The sequence below is a fragment of the Eleginops maclovinus genome, chromosome 2 (genome assembly GCF_036324505.1).
Source record: "Eleginops maclovinus isolate JMC-PN-2008 ecotype Puerto Natales chromosome 2, JC_Emac_rtc_rv5, whole genome shotgun sequence".
Lineage (NCBI taxonomy): Eukaryota > Metazoa > Chordata > Actinopteri > Perciformes > Eleginopidae > Eleginops > Eleginops maclovinus.
In genome coordinates this window covers 10914007-10937300 of record NC_086350.1, presented here as the reverse complement: position 1 = coordinate 10937300, position 23294 = coordinate 10914007, and the positions used below count along the sequence as shown (strand labels likewise).

The following is a 23294-nucleotide window of genomic DNA, read 5'->3' as shown; positions in this document are numbered from 1 at the left end:
TGCTTTCCAATTGAAACCCAGCCAGACTGGTGGTAGATGAGTTTTCAACTGTCTACTCAAAGCCTGGATGACTGTACCTCCAGCTTCAGATGGTCATTACACCACTGATGCTCAGCTGATAAGAGCTGGTGAAACTGGACATTTCATGTTGGACTCTTTCTGCCAAAATACCAGTGCTGGAAAGTAGAGTACATTTTGCTCCAGTACTGTTAATCACTTCGACTAATTTCATTCAATGCTACTTTACATTTTTACTTTACTTCATTGCAGAGATGCATTCTGCTTTACTTTGTTAGTTAATTTGATGATTGTAGTTATTGGCTAAAAGATCACTATTTTACATACAAAAACAAAAAAAGAAACTAGAAAATGAAAATGTGGGAGATGTAATATAACAGGTAGTTTAAAAATGTTTTTTTAAAAACACCATTTCCCCTTGTGTCTCTGTATCAATACAAACTAAGAACCGTTAGAAGCTTTTAATACCTGGGATCCAGCTGACTTTACCTTAAGGCATCCAACCAGACTAATTTAATGCAGATTTATATACATTGTCTTGTTTAACATAATGAATATGTAATCAAGCATGAGCACAGGAAAGCAATTTCTGCCAACTAATTGAAAGCAGACTTTGTTTATGACAGAATATTGCTACTCCTTGCACAGAGTCCCCCAGAGCTCTAACAGGACGTTAAATCTCTTTTCAAGCATCATTTTAGAATAAACTGGTAGTCTTTCGTTATTAAGTTCTGCTGACTGTTAATGAGTTGTAATGAAGCAGCGCCCTTACAACTGCGAATGTGCTATGTTTGCATTTCTTGTCATGAAGTTAATAAAGGACAGTGTTGTATAAAGGATGCCTCATCACAGCAGGCAGACCTCCTGTGCCTTGCAGTGTGTAGTGTACTGCTGACCTTTGCTGCCATCTAGTGTTCACATATGATCATAGCTCCACTTACATGGAACATCACACCCGTCACATTAGCTTTATGCTCAAGTTAGTGGACACAAACAACTGGTGCTTAAAAAGGAATTTTATTCCTGAGTTTACAGTGAAGGCAGGAGACATCAGTTTCAGTGGCAGATTAATGAAAGACATGCAAGAAGAACTGGATAACAAACTCTACTATAAGCTCTGTATAATTCACCACAGAAACAGTATGGGTAGCAGGAAAATCATCGTTGTCGCAGCATCACGACTCATGTGCCAAGTAACACCATGTTACACACAATGTGCAAACAGACTCTTTTCAGCAGCAGTTACTAAATACCTGCCACGACTGAATCACAGCACTTTTTTTGTTATTGGTTCCAACACAGCATATAAAATATTTATACAAAACAGCTTTGGTGACCCATATATACACTTTTGCATATAAAAAAAAGTGTGGAAAATGTTTAAATATCATCACTAGAGCTAAATACAAAAAGGTTCAGACTATTGCACAACAGCCAGGTGAGGGGAGTGATCGCTGGAGGAGCTGACGGCTGCTCTAGGGTTTTCTGCGCCTGTGGAAGAAGAAGAAGTTAATCAAAAACTACTAAAAATGAAATGCTTTAAAAAAAACAGTGATTTAGATGACAGCTTACTTGGTGATTCCGTGATGTGTATAGCCGGGACCCATGTTTGATCCAGCCCTCATCTCCACAGCCACAGAACACTGCAGACAAAAGACAAATTAGGACCCAGATCTCCTCTGTTGTGTTTTCATTCATCTAAAAGATGTATTCGCAACAACACAATGAATATAAATCGCGTTGTTCCTCGGTTAAACGTCAGCAGTGGTTGTGTAATGTTGATATTGCTAAATGAAGTTACCCACAAATACAACACTGTGACTAAAGCAAAGATAAATGCAAACCGAGTTACACATTTTTTTTATGGGCTAGGTAAAAGTTAATCAGCAACTTCTTTTGATAATTTGTTGGAAGATTTATTAGGATTGTATTAGTTTTTCTATTGGATTGTTGTTGAGCAGATACAAGTTATTTCAAAAACGATTTGACTTAATGTACAGTGTTCATTTAATAATGGAGAACAGGATCATGCATAAACCATAATGATAATTTGTAGCGCCTAAGTGGGTTGATTATGATAAAATTATCCTAACATCTTCTAACAGAGAACATCTGCCTCTTTGCAAAGTTAAGTTAATCCCATCATCCATCTGCTTCCTAAACCAAGACACACATGCGATGGAGGTTTATTTGATTTATTATTAAGATGAATAAATATAATCATCCTACCCTCTTCTCCACATCGGTCCACGTTCCATCCGTTCGCTCTCCGTTGGCGGGGGCCCCCTCTGAAGACTTTCTCTTGAGCCTTCAGACACAAACGTAAAGTGACATTAAGGAGACATCCTCTCTAACAGCTGGCTGACCTGCAGCTCCTAAGCGGCGCTCGGCTGATACCTGGGCACAGTTGTGAGCTCCTGTCTCAGCGTCTCGATGTCGGTGAATTGGACCGACTGTCCTCCTCCTCGGGTCTTAATAACCTCCCCCTGAAACATGAGAGAAAAGCATGAGGTAATAGCCCATTTTGAGACGTGGTTCATCTAACGTTGTGTGACTTAGCAAATCCAGCAGATGGTAGTATGTCTAAAAACTCTTAATTGAAAACTGCTTTGCTTCATTCAAACAACTCTGAGTTTCACGGGTGAAAAGGTGGCTTCTTTGGATATTTACAGATCAGAAACCTTTCCTTTTTGAGAAATTAAGTTAAAGCAAAGGGTAAAGGGTAACTATTAAAACATCTGAATGTAATTCTTGCCATGTAATAATGCCCACCACGTTACTGTACCAGTCCAATGCCTAATCAATGTCGTTTTGGTTTCCTGCCTGCTTTTGTATTGCAGTGTGCTTACCTTAATAAGTTTGGTCTGTATCTCGCCGTCAGAAGCGACCTCTTGGTGTGTTAACACGTATCTGTCACACTTAGACAGGGCCTTCTCACTCGGGGTCGACACCTGGATGGCGTTGGGGATGACGGGCTGCAGAACTGTTCCCAAGTCGAGGCTGGAGGAGGGCTTATGGTCCACCCACTTCTCCCCGCCAGCTGAACGGGAGCGGCGGTGCAGCGGCCGCACCGGGGTGGTCGTCTACAGCGAGAGCCAGTAGAAAAACATTAAAAACAAACAGCAAATGATCCATCATGACTTGGTTAATTGTTTGAGATGATGTAAGAACCCATATTTGGGGATTATGAGTAAGCTGTGCCGCTGCAGTCACCTCACTTTACTGGTGACTTTTTTTTGGGTCCCCTATTCTAATCTGTTCCAACTTGGATGCATTCATTTAATCTGGCACCTGATAGCTTTAACTTCAAATAGGTTGATGCAAAGAAACTGAAAAAAATTCTACATTTTGTGTAGACATTTTTTCAGATTTAACTGAAAAACCTGAAGCTGCTTCCTGTAGCTGACTCACTGACCCTGTAGCTTCTCTCAATAATGTCTAGATCATATGTAGGGGAGTGGGCCTCCTCCTCCTCCTCCTCTCTCCTCCTCTCTAAGAAGAAACAGAGCTCTCCTCCGGGCCCGGCTGGCTGAGGGGCCCATGGGGGACTGGGCTCTGGTGGGCGTACTAGGAGAATGATAACCCTGCCTGCTGAGCTGGGAGACCCGCTGCTCCCAGGTAGAGACGCAGTTAGCCACAGACAGCGAGGAGCTGCTGCTGCTGGGGACGGGGCAGGCGGGCCGGGGGTTCATCTCAACTTCCTCAACTGTAGTGGCACTGACTGGCTCTGGCTCTGTCCTGACATAGGGAGACTCTACAGGGCTCTGGGAGGCAAAAGACTGCAATTGCATACATGGTTAGACACAGTTAGAACGAATAAAGCACAGGAGGAATAAATGTTACAGTAGCGGGAAGATAAAGTAACAAAGAACAACAGCCTAGGAATACTTTCTAACCCTCTAGTAGAATTTATTTGGATTTGGTGGAGATTTTTACAACCGTGACAATAAGCTGATCAATTGAATCTACACCAGCAGTTTAATTATGATAATCCATTTATTAATTTGATTATTATTATTTGCGCAAAAATGACAAATACAACATATTTATTTTATATCTATTCAGGTTTCCTTTCTTTTTATATAAATCAATTTATTATCATTATTATTATTTTTGCTGTAAATTGAATTTTGATTTTGAAATCATTTAAAGATGGCAAGTTTCCATCATTTTCTGAGATGAAGGATTTGGTTGAAATACTTCATCGGTTGACAAACGAACACTGAAAATAATCTTTAGTTTTACCCCATCTCCAACTCAACATTGCTTTGTACTGCGCTCACATTGGGATCAGTTAGTGACGTTAATCTAGTACAGGATTAGTTTCAGGGGAAAGCTGAAATCAACAGCTATGCAGACGCTCTAGATGTGCATCGCCAACACGACCTACAGGGACAGGTGAGGGCGAGGCCGATCTCTTGGCGGGGAGGCAGTCCTCTCTCGACGGCCTCTGAGGGCGTTCCTCTCTGGAAGGTCTCTGAGGCTGCGTCTGACGCGGAGGAGGATCTGGGCGACCTGAAGTCTTGCTATCCGTCACGATGGCTTTGAGCTGCTTCAGCTTCTCGTCCTTCACCCAGAGCTTGTTCTGCATCTCCAGCTGCATCGCGTTGACGCGTCGGTCCTGCACAGCGAGAAGGATCAGGTAACAGTTAAACACTGAATGTATAAAAAGGAACATTGGGAAAGTTGAGAGAAACTAAACTGTATCTTCTACTTGTAGAACAATGTCTAATAGTCAATGTGATTGTATCTTATTTGAACTTTGTGATGCACATTTAAACATGTGCCCTTACTGAGACAATGCTAAGCTGAGCCTTTCTCTTGTCCACTACATGTGATTGCATCATTGACCCTGTGAGCCCTCATGACTCAGTGGGTAAACGATAAGAGGAGTAACTCACGCATTCTTTCTCCCACTTGTACTGGGTATCGGTCACAACGCCGTTGAGGCGCTGCTCCATGCGTCTCTTCTCCGACAGCTCCCTATGCAGCCTCTGCTCTCGGGTCTCCAGTTCACTCTGCAGAGAGCGCTTGTCGCCCTCATAGATTTTAGTGGTTTTCTGCAGGATGTCAATCTGGAAAGAAACCATATTGAACGTTCAAGACACTGAGCAAATATCGACCAGAAAAAACAGATATCTCCGGGAGGTTTCTGTGTGTTCTGTGACCTTGTGTTCTTGCATCTTGTTTTTCTTTTCCAAGCGCTCGATCTCCGCCTTGTTGTCCTGGATGATTCTGTCCTTCTCCACCAGTTTGCCGTTTTGTTCGTGAATGAAATTGTCTTTGGAAATTTGGCTGTTGTCCTGATCCTGAAGCATAGACTTCATCTTGTTGGCTAAAACAAAACAAAAGAAAAATGAGAGGCGAGACAAGAAATCAAACTTTTAAAACAGTTAAGGACATTAGGGGGGGGGGGGTTTAGCTAGTTTGTGAGCAGGCACCTGCGTCGTTGTACTCGTCAATCATCATCTGCCTGACCCGGTATCTGTTCTGCAGGGCTTCGATCAGCCGGGGCAGCGTGATGTCATCGTGAGGGTCGGTCAGCTCGCAGGAGGGAAGTGGGGGGAGGCTGTGCGCCAGGTGGTTTATAACAGAGGTCAAGTCTGAGGGAAAGACACACAATTAACTTCTGTTTCCTGTGTTCATAAAGTCACAAATAATAGGGTAAAAAAACCTAGCTAAGACCCGAGTTGACTTCTTTGAGCCATTTCTCTTTCAGGCATTGCAATAAAGGAAAAGTGGGAGAAAGTTTGCCAAGATTCATTTAAATAACTCAATGTACTATATATAGTCCGTTCTGTGTGGATTCCTGTTAATTAAAACATGATTTGGGAAAATATAGTGATTTCTCCTATGATGTGGCTTGTCTTACATCTGGTCAACATTATTCCCATAATGAACCGCAGTTTTAGTTTACAGATTCGCCTTAACCAGTGCATAACTCACCCCCTCCGACCGGACCGCCACGCTCGTCCAGCTTGCGAGACAGTTCCTCCTTGAAGGCCTGGTTTCTATGGCGACGTCCTGGGGTGAAGCCACAGATGGGACGGTCCACTGGCCGAGCCACCTCCACCTCCTGGGTCATCTCTGCAAAGCGCATCACCAGCTGGACAAACAGAGCGTGTCTTCTGAGTGCCGGCCTTCATTTAGAGTAATGTACGGGACATAGAAGCTGCAGGATGAACTCACCAAGGTTTCCTCGTAGTCGTCAGCTTTGGGGTTGACACAGACGACCATTCTGACTTTGCCCTCTCCGTCAAAGTAGTTCTTGAACAGGTGGGTCACTTTAGAGTCTCTGTAGGGGACCATCTGTAGAGAAACAGACATTACCTCTACGATTCCTCAGGAAATATGAGGACAGCATTCAGCTTTAATCCCATGGTTCTTACCCTGTTTGTGCCGTACAGCTGGTTCTCTCGCAGGACCTCCATGCACGTCCGCAGGTTCAGCAGAGACTGATTGATGTTTCCTGTGAGGTGATAATGTTGTTAAATCTCACAGGTAATCCACCTACCAGCAACAGATATAGTTTCTGTGTGCGTTAACAAACCTGCTTCACGTATACGAGTGCCTTCTGCCCCCGTCCTGCCGGTGCGCTCACTTCCTGCCAGATCCACCAGGCACAGCTGGCTAACAGTCACCTGGTTTTTATCCTGAAGAAATGCAAAATGGCTTAGAATCAGCTTTGGGGAGTGAGTTGTGTGTTAGAAATATATTGCATTACAAAATAAAATACAGGAAGTTATAGAATTCAAGTTGTAAGAGTAACCTCTAAATAAATAATTATTTTTGTAAAAACCGTACATGTAGGAAACAACATTCATTGATTTGCTCTCTACCAATCTTAATTTCAGAACTTTCTACAAGTTTTGACAGCAATAAGTTGAGTACAGTTAAAGTATCTGGTTCAAAATTTGTTTTAAGGACTTTTCAGCTTTCTTGTCCAGCACATTTGTTATACAGAGTATAAGGTTACAATTAAACATGTGTTTTCAGAATCAGCTGACCTGGAGAATGTTGTCGCCGTCTGCATCGAGAGGAGCCTGAGCCAGTTTAACGATGAGCACGCTGTGGGAGCGGCTGGACTCTCTGTTCAGGCGAGTGTTCGCCACTTTCCTCTTCTTCTGACCTGGAACAACAAAGTGTAGGCACATTTTCAACCAGTTTCAGCTACTGTTAACTTTTCTCAAGCACCAAATTCTTACATGGGCTGCTCAGAGAGAAGATTAATTATGATCACTTCCTGGCCAGAGCCGACCCGGAGGCCGGCAATGCCAGGTCAGTAAAATCCAAATCATCAGTGCAATGTTTTCCTAAGTTCTCCTTTTCTTTATCCCTTAACTGCAACTTTAATATCTGATGGCTTACCTCTCCAGAACACTTGAAACGCCTCCTCAGCAGACTTGACTTCCACCTCCATGCATCCAGCCACGTACATGTTGTGATTCTGATCCTCTCGGAGGATTTTAGACTGAGGTGGTCTACATTGAGAGCATAAAAAAGTTACTTACTGACAAAATGCAATTTCAGTTTCATGCAACAGATCATCGAACATGGAGGGGGGGGGGTATATGTTGCTTGATTTCAGCCAGGAGGAAACAATCAGTGACAATCACTAAGCGACATACAAAGCAGCAGACAGCAGGTTTAGGGACATTCAGGAGTTTTGCCATAACTGAGACTACAAGCAGCAGCCGGGGGGGGGGGGAGGGGACTAAATTAGTTCATAGGACTAAATAACACTCATCCACACTGGAGACGTTAGCTGGTGCAGCTGCAGCTCTGTCAGTGCACTTCCTGGGTAGGCCGAGTAACAAAGCTTCATTTAATGATCATTGACAAAAAGTGTCTGTGGCCGAATTTGACAATTCTCAGATTTAATCATTAACTTTATTTATACTTATTTAAAATCAGACAATTGTATTTAAATTCAAGTTGAATTATTGAATCGTAGCAAAGCACTTTGTTGGGCTGTTTGTGTTCTTTCTAAATCATTTCAGGACGTTTGCGTTGAATTTTTCATTGAATTCTCAATTAACATTTGATTAGTAAATGTTGAAAATCATTGAAAAAAATGGAATGAAAATGTATTGTTTGTAAATCTCAAATCCAGTGCTACTCCGGGTTAACTTTATAACACATTTAGAGATGTGTTAAGTATAAGAAGTTTCCATGACAAGGTTAAACAATGTCTCCGGTGTTGACGAGGTTCTAATAACAAACTAAACTACACAGATTTTTGTGTGAGAGTTCATCTTGATCAGGCTACTATCTGATGGTGTGCGAGTATTCACTGGTCACATACATGAACTCAGTGTTCTGGCGCACAGGTGTGCCTCCACCATTCCACCTAGTAAAAAGAAAATACAGTAATTGTCTTCCAGCTACTTTGAAGAAAGCTCTAACCTGTAACATTTGAATGTCTCAGACTCTGGTGAATGGTGAATTAGCATCAAGTTTAAACAGTTCCGGCTTTCAATGCATGTTTATATATCTGAATTATGTTGCTTTTAATTTAAATGTCCTTGACTCACTTTGGTTTGATAGCATCCTCCTGGTTTTCCTCCAGAAGGTCATAGATGTAGTTGTTGTAGATTTCTATGTAGGAGACGAACACGGTGTAGCTGCTGTCCTCATCCACGGCATCAGCTTTATAAGCCTCCTCTGACTTGATCATGTCAGCAATTTCAGGATCTTTTTGTCTGAAATCAGGGAAGTGACTCACATGTTAAACATCAGTTACTGTAGCAGAACGCTGGTGTTTAACGGGACTCAGACTTACCTGGAGGAGGAAGATGAAGATTTAGGAACAGGCAAGCTGTTATCCCGCCTCTGGCGCTCCAACAAAGCATCGACTTCATTCTGGACCTCCAAGCCATTTTTTTCATCTGTCTTGAAAACCTAGAGACGAAACACCGGAGAAATCACATTAGGTAAATACGGAGCTGAAATGACTAACAATTTACTGATTGTGAATTGTGAAAGGCAGCTTACTATAAATTAAAGCAATTGTTTATTTAAAATATATGATCAACACTGTTCTTTAATGTGTACTTACATATCTTTTGGCTTGGTAGGGTCCTATACTGTTGAAGATCATGTCAAGTGAGCGAGGGAGAAGTCCACCCTGGCCTGGAGAGCCAGTCATAGTGAACGTCTTCCCACTTCCTGTGACCCCGTACGTGAAGAGCAGACCTGCAACAACAAAGCAAAAATGCACTTATTTGGTATTCAGATGAGGCGGCTGGCAATAATTAAACTGTTGTGATTTAGGAAACAATTGTTTTCTTCTGAAGCTGGCAAGTATTCTTACCATTCCTTCCATGGATGAGGTCATCCACAAGAGGTTTGGCCACATGCTCAAACAGCTCAATCTGAGTGGTTGACAAGCCAAATACTTTTTTGAAGGAATACTGTGTCTGAGAAGCAAAAGACAAAGGAAAATATTAGGGGAAATGTATTACATTAAAGAATATGGCTGACTTTATCATATTGTTCTTAACATATTGCATTAGAAAACTTGTTTCTCAAAGGTTTCTGAATACCTCACATTTCACAAACCATTTATTTGTTTTTTTCTAATAGAGCTTGACCAACAATGGCTATGACATATCAGACTATGGCAACATACACCATACTCATCCATTATCAATAATTATTGTTTTTGCCATAACAAAAAGTAGGCTAGACCATGACCAACTGAATGCTTTAAAACTATTAGCCCTGTTTAAATGTACATTGTTGTGTAAAGGACAAGAAATTCCTCAGCTTAATAGCAGGAAAACCCCTAATGAAAACAATGGGTAGAAAAACAACTATTCTGGGTTCACAATGTCCGTTACCTCTTTGTATTCTCCATTGCGGTTTGTTTTGAAGCCTTCCGGGGCGTGCAGCTGGATGGTGCTGCTGCTTATAACCTCGATACAGCACTGCTCATCCTCCAAACCCAGGGGCCGTACACGACAGTACACCTGAGCAGAAGTACAGGAGGAGAATTACCGTGGCGAAGCAGCATTCGGATGTGATGCACCCAATTATTAGGCTTTATTGGCATCAGTGCAACAAAGCATCAAGTAATGATGAGATTGAAAGAAAAAACAGGAAATACCAACTTAGAATCGGAGGATGAAACCCTCTTTATTAGTCACATACATGCACACAGCAAAGCACTAGTCAGCAGGGCCTAGGAGGTGAACTGGGACTTCTCCAAGTAGCAGTCCACTTTCCATATTTCAAGTCTGTTTGGGGACTTGAACCGGCAACCCTACGATTCCCAGTCCAAGCCCCTACTGACTGAGCCACTGCTGGACCAAAAATCATGCAGGTCCTCTAAAACAGGCTGATGTGTTGATGCTTCTGATGTTTCATGTAAAGCACTATGATTGGCCTTGTTACTGAAATGTGCTCTGTAAATAAATGTGCCTTGCTTCATTTCTCTTAGTTCACGTTGTCTTTTGACAAAACAATTACCTAGTTAGTAGTCTTATGATATTGGACAAAGCAGGTCTGGAAATTGTATTTGTATGAAGGTACGTTTTTCAGTTGTAGATGTTATGAAGGAATAATAATAGAAAGACTATAACAACCATAATGCCCTAATTATTTCGTCTCAAAGTTGTGTCCCCCTTTGTGTAAACACCAGACATTATATAAAAGGTAATACAATCATGCAACATTGGTGGCTTATAACTGCCCAACATTCAGATGTCCCATCCCATAAGTAAAGAATGCAACATTGTGTGTTGTTTGCTAATCCTTGAACAAAAACACTCACCCCAACCGGGTCTTTCTGGTTGCTGGAAGGCTTTTTAGAGGGAGGCTTGCGGGGGGTTTTAGCCTTCCTGGAAAATAATCACATTTAATTAGCAGAGTGTATTGTTAGCATTAGCTTCCCATTAGAGTAAGCGATAACGTGAGAGCTAAGGCTCTGGCTAGACGGCTTATTAGCCCCCAGCTAACGTTACGGCTAAGCTAACTAGCTAAGTCATTATTTGATTATAAACCGTTGACAGGCCTGTAAACTGCAACACATTCGGCATGAGCATAAAATGCAACGGTTATGTGATCTGTAAGCAATTTTTTTTAATGAATAAACATGTAAAATACTAAAGTTAACTTACGCTAGTCGGTTCATTGTGGCTCGCTACTCCGTGATGTTTTTACCGTTGCCGTCGCTACAATTTTTTGAACTTTCCCTCCGCCTCAAATCAGATGACTTTTTCAAAACGAGCTAGCCACAGCCAATCAGATCTCGCAAAAAGCTGACACGTGTTTCCGCCTTCTGTTCCGAGCCTTTTAGGGAAACTACAGAAATGTGAAATATGCAGCCGTCATCTGATAAACCGATACTAGCGCACAACCCGCAACACGAAAAGGCTTATAAATCATGCAAAAAAAATAAACAGCAACAAGGAGAAATTGAATACTCACCATTTTTTTTAAATTTGTCTGTATTTGATCATTTTGAGCAAATAAAACATGGGTATGTTATTCGACAAAAAAAAGGCAAACTATACTGATATGAAATTATAACAAGAATATCCTTTACAGATTTCTATTATATTTTCATATTCTGCAGTCCATGTAATGGTTCAATATAGGGTCTGCTTTCTATTTGGAGTTGTTTTGCATATACCTTTTCATATTATCAGAAGGTTCAAATTAACAATCTTTTATAACTAATATAGGCCTTATAATTTTCAACAAATAAACATTTCAAATAAATAAATAGTCTATGTGTAACCTAAAATATACAATGACAGTATTTATTGTTTAAAATGATGAATGTAATAAATAATACATTATTTTGTACGTGTATTATGATTATAATTATTATAATTCTCATTATAAAACATTAGTTCAACATATGGAATATTGTAGAGGCCTTAGGTTTTAAGTAATATTGCCAGCACATAATAAAAGAAAAGTATACACTCTTTTTATATAGCTTGTTGCTGGTCGGTTGTTATATATATACTGTGTCGTAGTAGTAACAAATAATAAAGTATCAAGCTTTATTTTTTTGATTAACACTCCATTGTAATTATGTATCCTAACTTACCGTACTATATATATATAAAAGTAATTAGTTTTATGTTTCACCCTGACAAACATAATAAAGTATTTTTCATGGAAAAAAGCTCCTCATCTGAAGAAAACAGAATGAAAAGCTTGTGTTTTGTAAGTTTTGTAGTCCTACCTGAACACCAAACATGGCGTCCAATAGGTGTTGCTGGTAAAGAAAACAAGAACCCCTAGCGTCCAACAGCTGTAACATACACAGTTACAAAACAGAGGAGCAGCCATTAAAGCTCACGTGTGACATGCTGCAATGTTATGCAAACACTCGAGTTCCTGCCCTGCAACATTAAACACTGAATCTTACAGGTAAGCTATCTGTTTTTACCCTCATTGTGGTAGCTAGATGAGTAAATGTCCAACCAGTTCCTCTGTGTTGTGTTGTACAGGCGTGTTTTCTTTAGGAGGAAAACATGAAAACAAGAGAGACGAAGTCAGCAGATGAATCTGAATCAAAGAGTAGAGTGAAGAAAAGAGCCGGGGAGAACTCTGGAGCAACTCTCTCGAAAAAGCTACGAGAAAGAAAAGATGGAGAAACATCCAAACAAGGTGTGCAGCCCCTGACAGTGCCGATTAATACATTGCACACACAATCATGTTTTTGTCATGACATAGTTTTTTGTTGCAGTGCCTCCTGTCAAGTCTACAGGAGTCCAGAAGAGAGCAGGGTATGGGAGCATCCTGCACTACATTTACAAGAGTACTCTGGGACAAAGTCTTCACTCACAGATGAAACAGGTGAGACTTTTAATGCGGTGCAGATAGAGAAACTAACTTAGAAATGTAATGTTGAAATTTTCAACATGCATTAATTATCATTCTGTGTATAGTGCTTGGTATTTCTGCATCATTTCTGCCATGTAGACATATATTTATTGGCAGATAAGCTCGCAGGTACAGTTGATCATTAAACGTTGTTGTTTTTTGCAGTGTCTTCAGGAACCTTTTGTTCGCTCGCTGTCTTTATATCAATTCCACTGTGCAACAAGCCCCTTCGACCGCAGAATCACCTGTCTGGAGTGGCATCCCACTCACCTAACCACTATGGCTGTGGGCTCCAAAGGCGGAGACATTTATCTGTGGGACTTTGAGGTGCCTGAGAAGAAAGCTTTTGTCCAAGGGGTGAGTGAGTTCATTTTCCAGGGTTAATTCAAGTTGTTCAAAAAGTATTCCTTTCTTTCTTCTTTTTCTGCTATTGAAATATGCAGCAATTTATTGGACAATTACATTTTGAAGCAATGATTAATTAACAAACTGTGCAAATTAGATGAACTTGACTACACACCTGTATTGGTTCTTTGCCTAGATGGGGCCTGGAGACTCAGTCACTGACATGAAGTTTAACCAGTTAAATCCCAGTCAGCTGTTCACCTCGTCTATGCGGGGTATGACAGCACTTCGAGATTTGAATGGGACGATTCTATCAGTGTTTGCCAGCACAGACATAAGAAAGTAAGAGTTGTCCTTAAGCTGCAATCCAAAAAGTGGATTGCAGGCCTGAGCATCAGTCTTCTTATCAGGATCTCTTGGTTTATTGCTCTACATTTGTGTGGTGTAGATAACTCGAACTGACACTAACCATTATTTTCAGTATCTATAAATCTGACAACTTTTTTAAAATTAATCAATTATTATCACAAACTTTTGGCCCATTAAATGTCCATCCAAGTTTCTCAGAGTCCAAAAGGATGTTTTATATGTCTTGTTTTGTCAGTCCATAACCCAAAGACCTCCGTTTATTATTAGATAAAACAAAGAGTAAACAGGAAAACTCCCTATTTGAAAACAATTTAAGTAATTAGAACAGTTTTACTGATAACTGCCCTGCGTTTCTGTTTCTGTGCACAGAACGGAGCAGGAGACTTTATTGGTGGGATGAAATTTTGCCCGACAGACCCCTCCAGAGTATACGTGGCTTCTGGTGAGGGCACACTGACCATGCAGAGCTTTGAGGGTCGCACACCCACCGTACTGTCCCGAACTCAAGACTGTGGACACGATCACCACAGTGTTTGGTGAGGAAACTGAGAAGAAGACTAATGCTCAGAAAGATCAAGAGTGATCATATTAATGTTAGAATAAAAACATTATTATAGATTTTCTCTGTTATATCATAAATATGCACACTATGGATTCTTTAGCTCTGCAACTCGCTGTTCTGTTTTTGCAGTTACTGGTACTGCTGCGTGGATGTGTCTGTAAGTCGACAGATGCTTGTCACAGGAGACAATGTGGGACAGCTCGCACTCCTGGGTTTGGACGGCAAAAAGGTACGAGTCAGTTCCTGAAAAAGAAAGTTTAATTTAGTCATTCCACTTTATTTAAAATCTGTATTTCTTCCACAAGCATTATGTAATGAATGTATGTTTGTATTTTGATTGTCATGCCTTTTGTTCTGTTTTCTGTTTTAATTTAGATTTTCAGTGAGAAGTTGCACAAAGCCAAAGTGACCCATGCAGAGTTTAACTCCCGCTGTGATTGGTTGTTGGCGACGGCATCAGTCGACCACACGGTGAAACTTTGGGACCTGAGAAACATCAAAGACAAGAAAAGCTTCCTCCACGAGATGCCCCATGAAAAAGCTGTCAACTCAGGTGAAACCCTCACTCGGAAAACTCTTTCTTACTTAATGACGTTGAATAATAAATGTATTTGTGAAGTAGTAGATGAGGAGTCATTGTTGGGGTAAGATGCACGTTGTTTTGTCTTCTGTACTTTTGACATTTTAGTTCCGTTTCCCTAATTTATCTGATAAAAATGTAGACAATACCTTAAAGATATTTACATCCTTGATTGGAGCAGTTGTAACGAAAATCTTTTTGATTTTGTAAATCTGTTATTGTCATCTCTTACAGCATATTTCAACCCTCTGGACTGCTCCAAGTTGCTCACCACAGATCAGTACGACCAGATCCGGATCTACTCCTCTCCTGATTGGTCGAAGCCTCAACATATCATCCAACATCCACACAGACAGTTTCAGCATCTCACACCCATCAAGGTTTTTTTCTCCTCTAGATGTGTATTTTTCCTTTGCTAACTGATCCTGAGAGTTTATGACTTCATTAAAAGATTCATAAGTTATAAAAATAGTATGGTTGCACAAATGATCAGCACAAATAAACACAGACATCAAAACATTTGTAGATGATAAAGGCAAAGGTACTACATAAGGAGACCAATGGGAAGTTTATTCAAGTGTCTGAATATATATTATATATCTCTTCTATCAAATGCTAGAGTGCAACCCTGTCGTTAGGAGGGCTTTTATTGGGCTTTTACATGTTAAGAGATTAGAACAGTGAGGTAAAAAGAAGGTTAACAGGTACAGGAGCTACCATCAAACACATTAAAAAAAAATTCCATTTGCATGTGGTCAGGTAGCGAGCTTTATGACTTTGTACCTTTCACAGAAAAATCTGTCAGGGTGTTCTGCAGTATGAGTATGTTACAATTGCCGCTTGTAGCTGCTCTGGTGGATCTGCTAAAGTAATACTAGGCTAATATTTTATTTCTCTCAGGCCACATGGCACCCTGTCTATGACCTCATCATGGCAGGCCGCTACCCGGACAGCCGGGTTTGCCCCGGAGACCAGAGGACCATCGACATCTTTGACGCCAACACAGCAGAGCTTGTGTGTCAGCTGCAGGATCCCGCCGTCTCAGGGATCAAATCTGTGAGTATGACTTTCAAAAACACTGGATGGGGGGAAATGGAGACAAGAAAGCTGTGGTCTTTTACTCCGATAATTATTCATTTACAGGTAAACAAATTCAGTCCAATGGGTGATGTGATTGGATCTGGAATGGGTGAGTTATCCAAAGGCAACATAATTTAAAGTGATTTAATGTCTGATCATACCACTAAAGATGCTTAATGCTCACTGCAGGTGTGTCGGTGCTGATCTGGAATAGAAACAGTTCGTTGATGAGTGATGAGTCCGCAGCACAGGAGGAAACTTCTACCTCAGCGGAAAATTCAGGAAGCCAGCGGAGGAATCGGCAGCGCCCCAGCAGGGACAGAAGAGGGCCGGCTCTGGATTCAAAGCTCAAGAAGAAACTGGCTTCTCTGGAAGAAACGGAAACCAAGACCAAGACTAAGAGTGCTAAAGAAAAACTAGCAGAAATGAGGAAGAAGTAAACTGTAGATCTTATCCCCCTACTGCAGCTGTTCTCAACCATTGGGCAGCCTATTGGTGAACCTCCGAGCGGCATACGTAGTGTATGTGTCCTGACTCAAAACGACAATTCTTGGAGCTTTAACAATATAAAAATCTTTATATCTCTGTGTGAATAAATACATATTTTTATAAGAGTACTTGAATGCCACCATTTAAAAGGATTTTTTTCCGAGGAACCCAAATTATTGTTCAATATATAATAAAAGTGTTTTTTGTTTTAAAAAATGTTTTGCAAAATGGCAAATACTTCAGTAAGTGATCTGTGTGCCTTCAACCTATTGGACCTGAATTGACCAACACTGTAATGGGCTATTATAAGACCCTTCGATTACATTTAAAAGGGAAACAATATTTATTTCCATTTTGTACTTTCAGACATGTTGTCACCGTACAGTTTATCTGGAAAAAAAGAAAAAAGGCAAGAATTGATCTTTAAACATGTTGTGTTATTCATGCAATAGAGGGTTAAATATCCATGTCTATACATTCCTTTGTATTGCTACTGTTGTGTCTCAAGTTCAGAGATTGTTTAAATGCAAACATGTTCTTTTGTATTGTACAGTCTTTTTAATGCTTAACTACAATAAAAATTATAACATTTCATACATGATTTTTTCTTACAAATCCTTCATCACATGTGTTATGAATACACATTAAAGGAAGATGTAGGCCAAGACATTTATTACTGACACCTTTATCTTATACAGATTGGTGGTTTTTGTATCATGCATAACTGAAAAGATTACTTCCACGTAGTTCATTGACCGTAACGTTTGCCAGCTGAAGGAGCACATCACTCCAAGCCTTCCGTTGCTCTTCTCTCTCATGATGCCAGGCCTGTTGGGCAGAGTACACCATGCTCAGAACAAGACCATCAAACTGATCTGGAGTCAGTGGCCTGATCTGATTCTTATAAGCTGTCACCATCTGGTCCATGGAGCTGGGACTTCTGGGAATGTTGTCATTGATCTGAGACAGGAAGGCCCGCCCCATCCTCATCGATGCCATCTCCTTGTCGAGCAGAACAATGTTGTTGTCATGGTCAATCTCCACCCCACCCAGCAAAAACTGTACAAAGGATTGAAAAATCTAAATGCATCATGTTCTATGCAAGTTAAATATGGCACGGTGTGTGATTAAGATGCATGTACACAGCTCTGAAATGAATAAAGTACCTCAAACATCAGTTCTGCATCAAAAACAGATGAGCCAGTTTTTGGAGATGTTGAACTTCTGACTGCAGCCACATCTAATGCAGAAAATACTGCAGTTTAACTGTAACATAATGGAGATGCAGGAACACTATCGGTGCATTGACACATTATAATGCTGTAGAATGCACATTGATCTGGGCATGCTTAATCATTATATGACCTACAAATCTGTCACATGTCAGAATATTTTCTGTTTTCACTTACCTTGCAGCACTTGCTCCAAGGAAAGCCATAAAATGATCTGAAAGCAGAATTTGAGATGTTTTTTCATATTCTTTCTTTGATTTTTGCAGTCAGACTAAACGCTGCATCCTTCTCTGCTCTCCCTTACACACTTCTGTGACTCAGGGCAGAAGCAGATCAACCTGAATACCATTCATTTTTCCACCTTGGAAAAATAGTAGCAAAAGCCAGATGGCTGTGATGCAGAGCAGAGATACATTTTACAATCCCATTACCCACATGCAGGACTCTGAGCTACACTTACATGCCTTAAAGCTCACAAAGGCACATTTCTTAAACCCAAGAAAAACAAGTCATATGTTATATATGTTGAACAATTTTGGTTTATTCTTTGTTTGTTTATCCAAGGCTTAACCTCTCCTAAGTATTGCCGATATGAAGCATCATATTCACTATCAGTGTAAAACCATCTTTAAAAAATAGAACCAAAATTCCTGCACTAATGCTTATTGGAAGAAAATGTGATTTACAGATTTCATATGTATTATAATCCCAATAATAATAATCATAATAATAATAATAACAATATATTGCATGTATTAAATATAAAAATAATCAGAAACATGTGAACTTATGAACTGATGGTTAATTAATGATTTACCACATAAATATATTAGGTATATAATATATAGTTAAGTAAGATGTAGATAAGAAAAATACATCCACATGAAGCCACATATAGACAGACACCACTAGATATAGAGTTGTTCTCATAAAATGTAGATTGGTGAAGATTATGGTATACAGAATCAGAATCAGAATACCTTTAATCGTTCCAAAGGGGGGGACATTTTCATTATTACAGCAGAAAGAGCCAAAGACAGCTTAATATTACACCCAAGAAAATATGTATACAAGAATCCCACAATTTACAAAATACACAAAAATAAAAGTATAGCAGTCAGATATGTATTGCACAGGGGGTGTTATGGTCAGTGTTGTTATATGTGTGGGGGTCTACATTTATGCTGTGATAAAGGCTTAACTTTATCATGCCCTGGAGTCACTACATATGTAAATTATTAGGGGTCCCACTTCATAGCTCATTCCCTTCATATGATTTATTTTGTAAAATAAAGTATGTGTGAGCTGAGATTCTTCCCAGCATTATTGACATCAGGAAGTATTTCCAAAGTGTTTTTGTGAACACATTTTTATTAAGCAATTGCACATCAAAATACAAAAATACAATACAATATTGAGTGGGCATGAAAAGTGTAAGGTCGGCCATTTGTCACAAAAATATGCATCAAAGTTTCAATAAAATAGCATATTTCCAATGTGTTGTAGTAGCGCAGCTCTACCACTTGGCTGCAGCAGCACCGGTAGACACGAGCTGCTCTTTTTCTGACAGATGAGAAAGTGTATTTACTTCCGGTGAAGAGTTCAGTTGCTCCTGGATGATAAATTACTGATATAAAGGTAAATGCGACTGTTTACTAGTCATTCTTAAAATGCATTTTGACATTTTTGTTCCTCATTTTCAGTGCTGGTTATAACCCTACCTCCATGATATCACGGACCAATTGTGACTCGCCTGTGTAGCAAGCTACTCCTGACCGTAAACACAACACAGGGTTAGCTTGTGTTAGCTTCTCATGCTCTACCGTTACACCCACACCTGTGCATTACCGCTGACATTAACTTAAATAAACATCACTAATCTCATTATTTAACAAACATTATAACCAAGATGCTTCTGTGGTTTGATAGTATGAAGATATGCAGTATTTTATTAAATACGTATTGCTAAAAATAATGCAGTCTAATTAAACAGTCCTGCATCATAACTCAATGAAGGTTACAATGTGTTTTTTAAATCAGTATCAGTGAGTTTTTAAAATCAGTATCAGTGAGTTTTTTAAATCAGTATCAGTGAGTTTTTTAAGTTTTTTAAATGTTTGGCAATTTTGGAGTCTGTAGTTGTATACTGTTTTACTGATACGTGTATAATATTAGGCTATATGAAATATGCATGGGGTGGTCAAAAGGTTAGAAACGATTTTTACTAATTACTATTTAACACCACAAAATACATACATAAAGTTGAAGCAAAATCAAAACTAGAGGGATAAACCAAGAGAAACGATATCAGCCTACTCCAACATTGTTTTGTATACGAAAGATACGAAAGAGCTATCTGTGCAGAAAATGTGTCACCATTCAATAATTTGACGACTAAAAACTATAAACAAATGTTGTCATACTGTAGGTAAATTGTGATCAAAAGTATTCACAAAAGGGGAATCCTTATTTAAGAAATAGTGTGTTTTGTTAATATAATTGTTATTTATTAATTCTAGTTAATAAAAGTGTTATTATTGATCAATATATTGATATCTGCTGCTGGTGATTTTTATTTTTTAGGTGAGCAGTAAAGATGGAGTCCAGCGAGGAGGGGGGCCTCAGTGTCGGCGGCTGTGTGGGAGAGGAGAACTACTTCCTTGGATACACTTTCACCGACCGGTCCCACTCCAGCCGGGTGGTGAAGAGCATCATGGACCTGTGTGTGGAGGAAAGCTTGTTCGCTGATGTCACCATCAATGTGGACAGCAAAGAGTTTCACCTGCACCGGCTCGTGCTGTCGGCGCAGAGCAGTTTCTTCCGCTCTATGTTCACCTCCAACCTCAAAGAGTCCCACAACCGCTCCATTGAGCTGAAGGATGTCAGCGCCACTGTGTTTCAGCTGCTGATCGACTACATCTACCACGGCACGATTAAACTTAGGGTGGAGGAGCTCCAGGACACGTATGAGATGGCAGACATGTACCAGCTGACTGCACTGTTTGAGGAGTGCTCACGCTTCCTCTCACGGACAGTAGAGGTCAACAACTGCCTGCAGGTGAGTCACTGTTTTAACAGGTCTCTGCCACTTAGTCGTATTTGTGTCAGTTGTATCAGTTAAGTGATGACATATTTTTTCCCAGGTGATGTGGCTTGCAGACAGACACAGTGACCAGGAGTTGTACACCGCAGCTAAGCATTGTGCCAAAATCCACCTGGCCCAGCTGCACCAGACCGAAGAATTCCTCAACATGCCTCTCTGTTTGCTCTTGGACATCATCAAAGGTATCCCCCATTGCTGTCCTATCACTACGTGGCCTGATGTCCCAAACTGTGTTATCACATTAACTCAAAGTCATGTGTTGTATTAGTGACATCACGGCTAGCCAAATCATAATGGCAAGTCGTTATGATCCCTGTGTTTGTTTTTCCACTCAACTATTAACCATCGGGATTTGGCAAAAATAAAAACAAAATAAAAACCTCATGGATGTGACTCACTAGGCTTTGTGTTCGTTTTTTTCAGATGGAGTTCCGAGTTCCCAGAATCCAACAGTGGCCATTGAGTCATGGATAAACAACAACAAGGTGGAGAGAGAGGAGTTTCGATGTATCCTCCAAGAAAATCTCAAGGTAGCTCACTTTCAATTACAGCTCCAATACTTGTCTTTTTTTGTTTGTTTATATTCAAATGTTTTTATTGTTTAAAAAAAAAACATTTACACATTTTACTTTATACAGTATGCCAACATCTGCATCCCAGTGGGACATTGGCCAACACACCAAGAGTAAAAAAAAAAAGAACATCATCAACAATTTAAATAACAACTAACCGTAATAAAGATTCTTCAGTGATTATGAAGAATCTTAGTTATATACACAGATTGAGATCTAAATGAGCAAAACTGCCTTGGGACCCATGGCTTTGTGCCTGTGGCTTTATTACAAAGAACAAGACTGTTTGAAATGTAGGTACGATGTATGTTACTATTTGTATATTTAATGTCAGATGTGTTCGACTTTATCCACAGGAAATCGGGGAGAATGTCCACATTTACCTGATTGGTAAGGAGGAGGCGCGGACTCACTCGCTGGCTGTGTCGCTTCACTGTGATGAGGACGATGCGATCAGCGTGAGCGACCAGATCAGTTTATGCCATCAGATCACTGCCGCCTGTAAACACGGAGGTGACCTGTATGTGGTGGGGGGGTCCATCCCTCGCCGCATGTGGAAGTGCAACATGCACACCATGGACTGGGAGCGCTGTGCCCCGCTGCCCAGAGACCGCCTGCACCACACCATGGTGTCCGTCTCTACGGAGGACGCTATCTACTCACTGGGAGGAAAGACGCTGCAGGACACACTCTCTAATGCCGTCATCTACTACACAGTGAAGGACAACATGTGGACAGAGAGCAGCCAGCTGGACACTGCGGTGTCCGGTGCCGCTGGTGTTAACCTGGGAGGAACCATCTACCTGCTTGGGGGGGAGGAGAACGACATGGACTTTTTTACTAAGCCATCTCGACTGATTCAGTGCTTTGACACGGCCACACAGAAGTGCCAGATCAAACGTTACATGCTGCCATTCGCGGGCTGCATGCACGCTGCGGTGCACATGGACGTGATCTTCATCGTGGCAGAGGGAGACTCCCTGGTCTGCTACAACCCGTTGCTGGAGAGCTTCACCCGCCTGCGCTTCCCTGAGGTGTGGAGCTGCGTTCCTTCACTGTGGAAGGTGGCCAGCTGTAACGGCTGCATATACGTATTCAGGGACAAATGTAAGAAAGGTGATGCAAACACGTTAAAGTTTAACCCGGCAACATCCGTCGTCTCAGTTATCAGAAGTTTAAAAATCCTCCTCACAAACTGGCAGTTTGTTTTGGCCTAAACTCCCCTCTGGAAGTCATACTGCGGTCCACTCACTCACCACAGACAATCAGGGATAACTAACCATGACTTCACTCTTCAGACATCCACTGTTTATGTATTTACTCAGCTGGTTTTTTTGTCACTCGTTCCATCAGGACTTCACCACCAGACCAGTAGAAATGAACAGCGGTGTGTGTCACTCGCTTGTGTTATTCCATTTTGTCTCATTGTGAAGTCAAAAGAATGTGTAGTGATGCTGTAACAGTGAAATAATAGACATTGTGTCCTGCTCGTTTATTGACACGCATGAACAACTCCATTGTAAAAACGTGACTGAACATAAAACATTCTTCGGTATATTGTGTGTGGATAATGTGTCATGATGTAGGGTAAATATCCTCAGATGTCATATTTGAAGTGAAATGTGCATAAACATAAGGAGGTGTTTCCTAACTTTACATTTTTCACAGTTTCTTGTCTTGCGATTGTATTTTTTGATGTTAAACTGTTAACAGAAATGTCAAATATATGGATGTAATTGCAATCTGTCACTGTTTGTTCTGATATTTATGGCTCTTAACCCTTTATGCATTAACTATCTCTCACTATTAATACTTTGTTTATACCAGGGATTTAGTATCTTTCATTCTTGCAATTATACAGCGATGCATATAGAATGGATGTGCTTTGTTGCTGTGCTTTGGTGCTTTGCCTCAACAAAGACATAACTCCTTACTGTATTTATCTTTGGATTGGCAATGCATCTTGTGAATGGTGAGGCGGTTAAGGTGCCTGTTTTGTCCTTGGGGGAGGAAAAGAGGAGTTGAAGGAGAGAAAGCCACTACAGAGAGGCCACAACTCTCCCCATTGATGTGTTGCAGGAGGCTGTGCAGCTGAAACCCA

The 23294-nt window shown here is 40.6% G+C and overlaps 3 protein-coding genes, 1 long non-coding RNA gene and 1 other non-coding gene across 9 annotated transcripts in view; 3 read left to right on the top strand and 2 right to left on the bottom strand.

The window, feature by feature from the left end:
• Positions 1-3112, top strand: part of LOC134859370 (uncharacterized) — a 54535-nt gene extending 51423 nt beyond the window's left edge. The window contains exon 3 of the long non-coding RNA XR_010165090.1: positions 2942-3112. This is a non-coding gene — a long non-coding RNA (uncharacterized LOC134859370). The remainder of the gene's footprint in view (positions 1-2941) is intronic.
• Positions 1020-11228, bottom strand: kif23 (kinesin family member 23). Of its 2 annotated transcripts, XM_063875816.1 has the most exons (23): positions 11139-11228; positions 10793-10859; positions 9861-9989; positions 9332-9437; positions 9077-9213; positions 8801-8919; positions 8553-8720; positions 8324-8368; positions 7387-7499; positions 7026-7147; positions 6569-6671; positions 6408-6487; positions 6208-6327; positions 5965-6124; positions 5460-5621; positions 5187-5353; positions 4920-5093; positions 4409-4639; positions 2868-3101; positions 2416-2504; positions 2248-2326; positions 1591-1661; positions 1020-1509 (listed from the first exon to the last, which is right to left on the bottom strand). In XM_063875816.1, exons 1-23 carry the CDS (start codon positions 11150-11152, stop codon positions 1494-1496), a joined length of 2706 nt encoding a protein of 901 aa, XP_063731886.1. In that variant the 5' UTR covers positions 11153-11228; the 3' UTR covers positions 1020-1493. The 2 variants fall into 2 exon arrangements, with proteins under 2 accessions (XP_063731886.1, XP_063731896.1); XM_063875826.1 differs by lacking the exon at positions 8324-8368 and having other exon boundaries at positions 11139-11226.
• LOC134860746 (Z30 small nucleolar RNA) lies at positions 7229-7324 on the bottom strand. Its single transcript, XR_010165306.1, has one exon. It is a non-coding gene; the product is annotated as a Z30 small nucleolar RNA (small nucleolar RNA).
• A 1048-nt stretch (positions 11229-12276) lies between the features above and the next one.
• On the top strand, positions 12277-16880 carry ddb2 (damage-specific DNA binding protein 2). 4 transcript variants are annotated; one of them, XM_063896534.1, is made up of 11 exons: positions 12278-12405; positions 12486-12645; positions 12725-12834; positions 13027-13218; positions 13945-14111; positions 14267-14366; positions 14513-14690; positions 14952-15097; positions 15618-15773; positions 15861-15906; positions 15987-16880. In XM_063896534.1, the coding sequence occupies exons 2-11, from the start codon at positions 12510-12512 to the stop codon at positions 16235-16237; spliced, it is 1482 nt and encodes a 493-aa protein (XP_063752604.1). In that variant the 5' UTR covers positions 12278-12405; positions 12486-12509; the 3' UTR covers positions 16238-16880. The 4 variants fall into 4 exon arrangements, with proteins under 4 accessions (XP_063752586.1, XP_063752595.1, XP_063752604.1 ...); XM_063896543.1 differs by lacking the exon at positions 13945-14111 and adding an exon at positions 13403-13548; XM_063896516.1 differs by having other exon boundaries at positions 12277-12405; positions 15618-15906.
• Positions 16881-19090: 2210 nt separating this feature from the next.
• On the top strand, positions 19091-23290 carry kbtbd4 (kelch repeat and BTB (POZ) domain containing 4). Its single transcript, XM_063877006.1, has 5 exons — positions 19091-19156; positions 20102-20576; positions 20662-20803; positions 21045-21151; positions 21550-23290. The coding sequence occupies exons 2-5, from the start codon at positions 20115-20117 to the stop codon at positions 22408-22410; spliced, it is 1572 nt and encodes a 523-aa protein (XP_063733076.1). The 5' UTR covers positions 19091-19156; positions 20102-20114; the 3' UTR covers positions 22411-23290.
• The last annotated feature ends 4 nt before the right edge of the window (positions 23291-23294 follow it).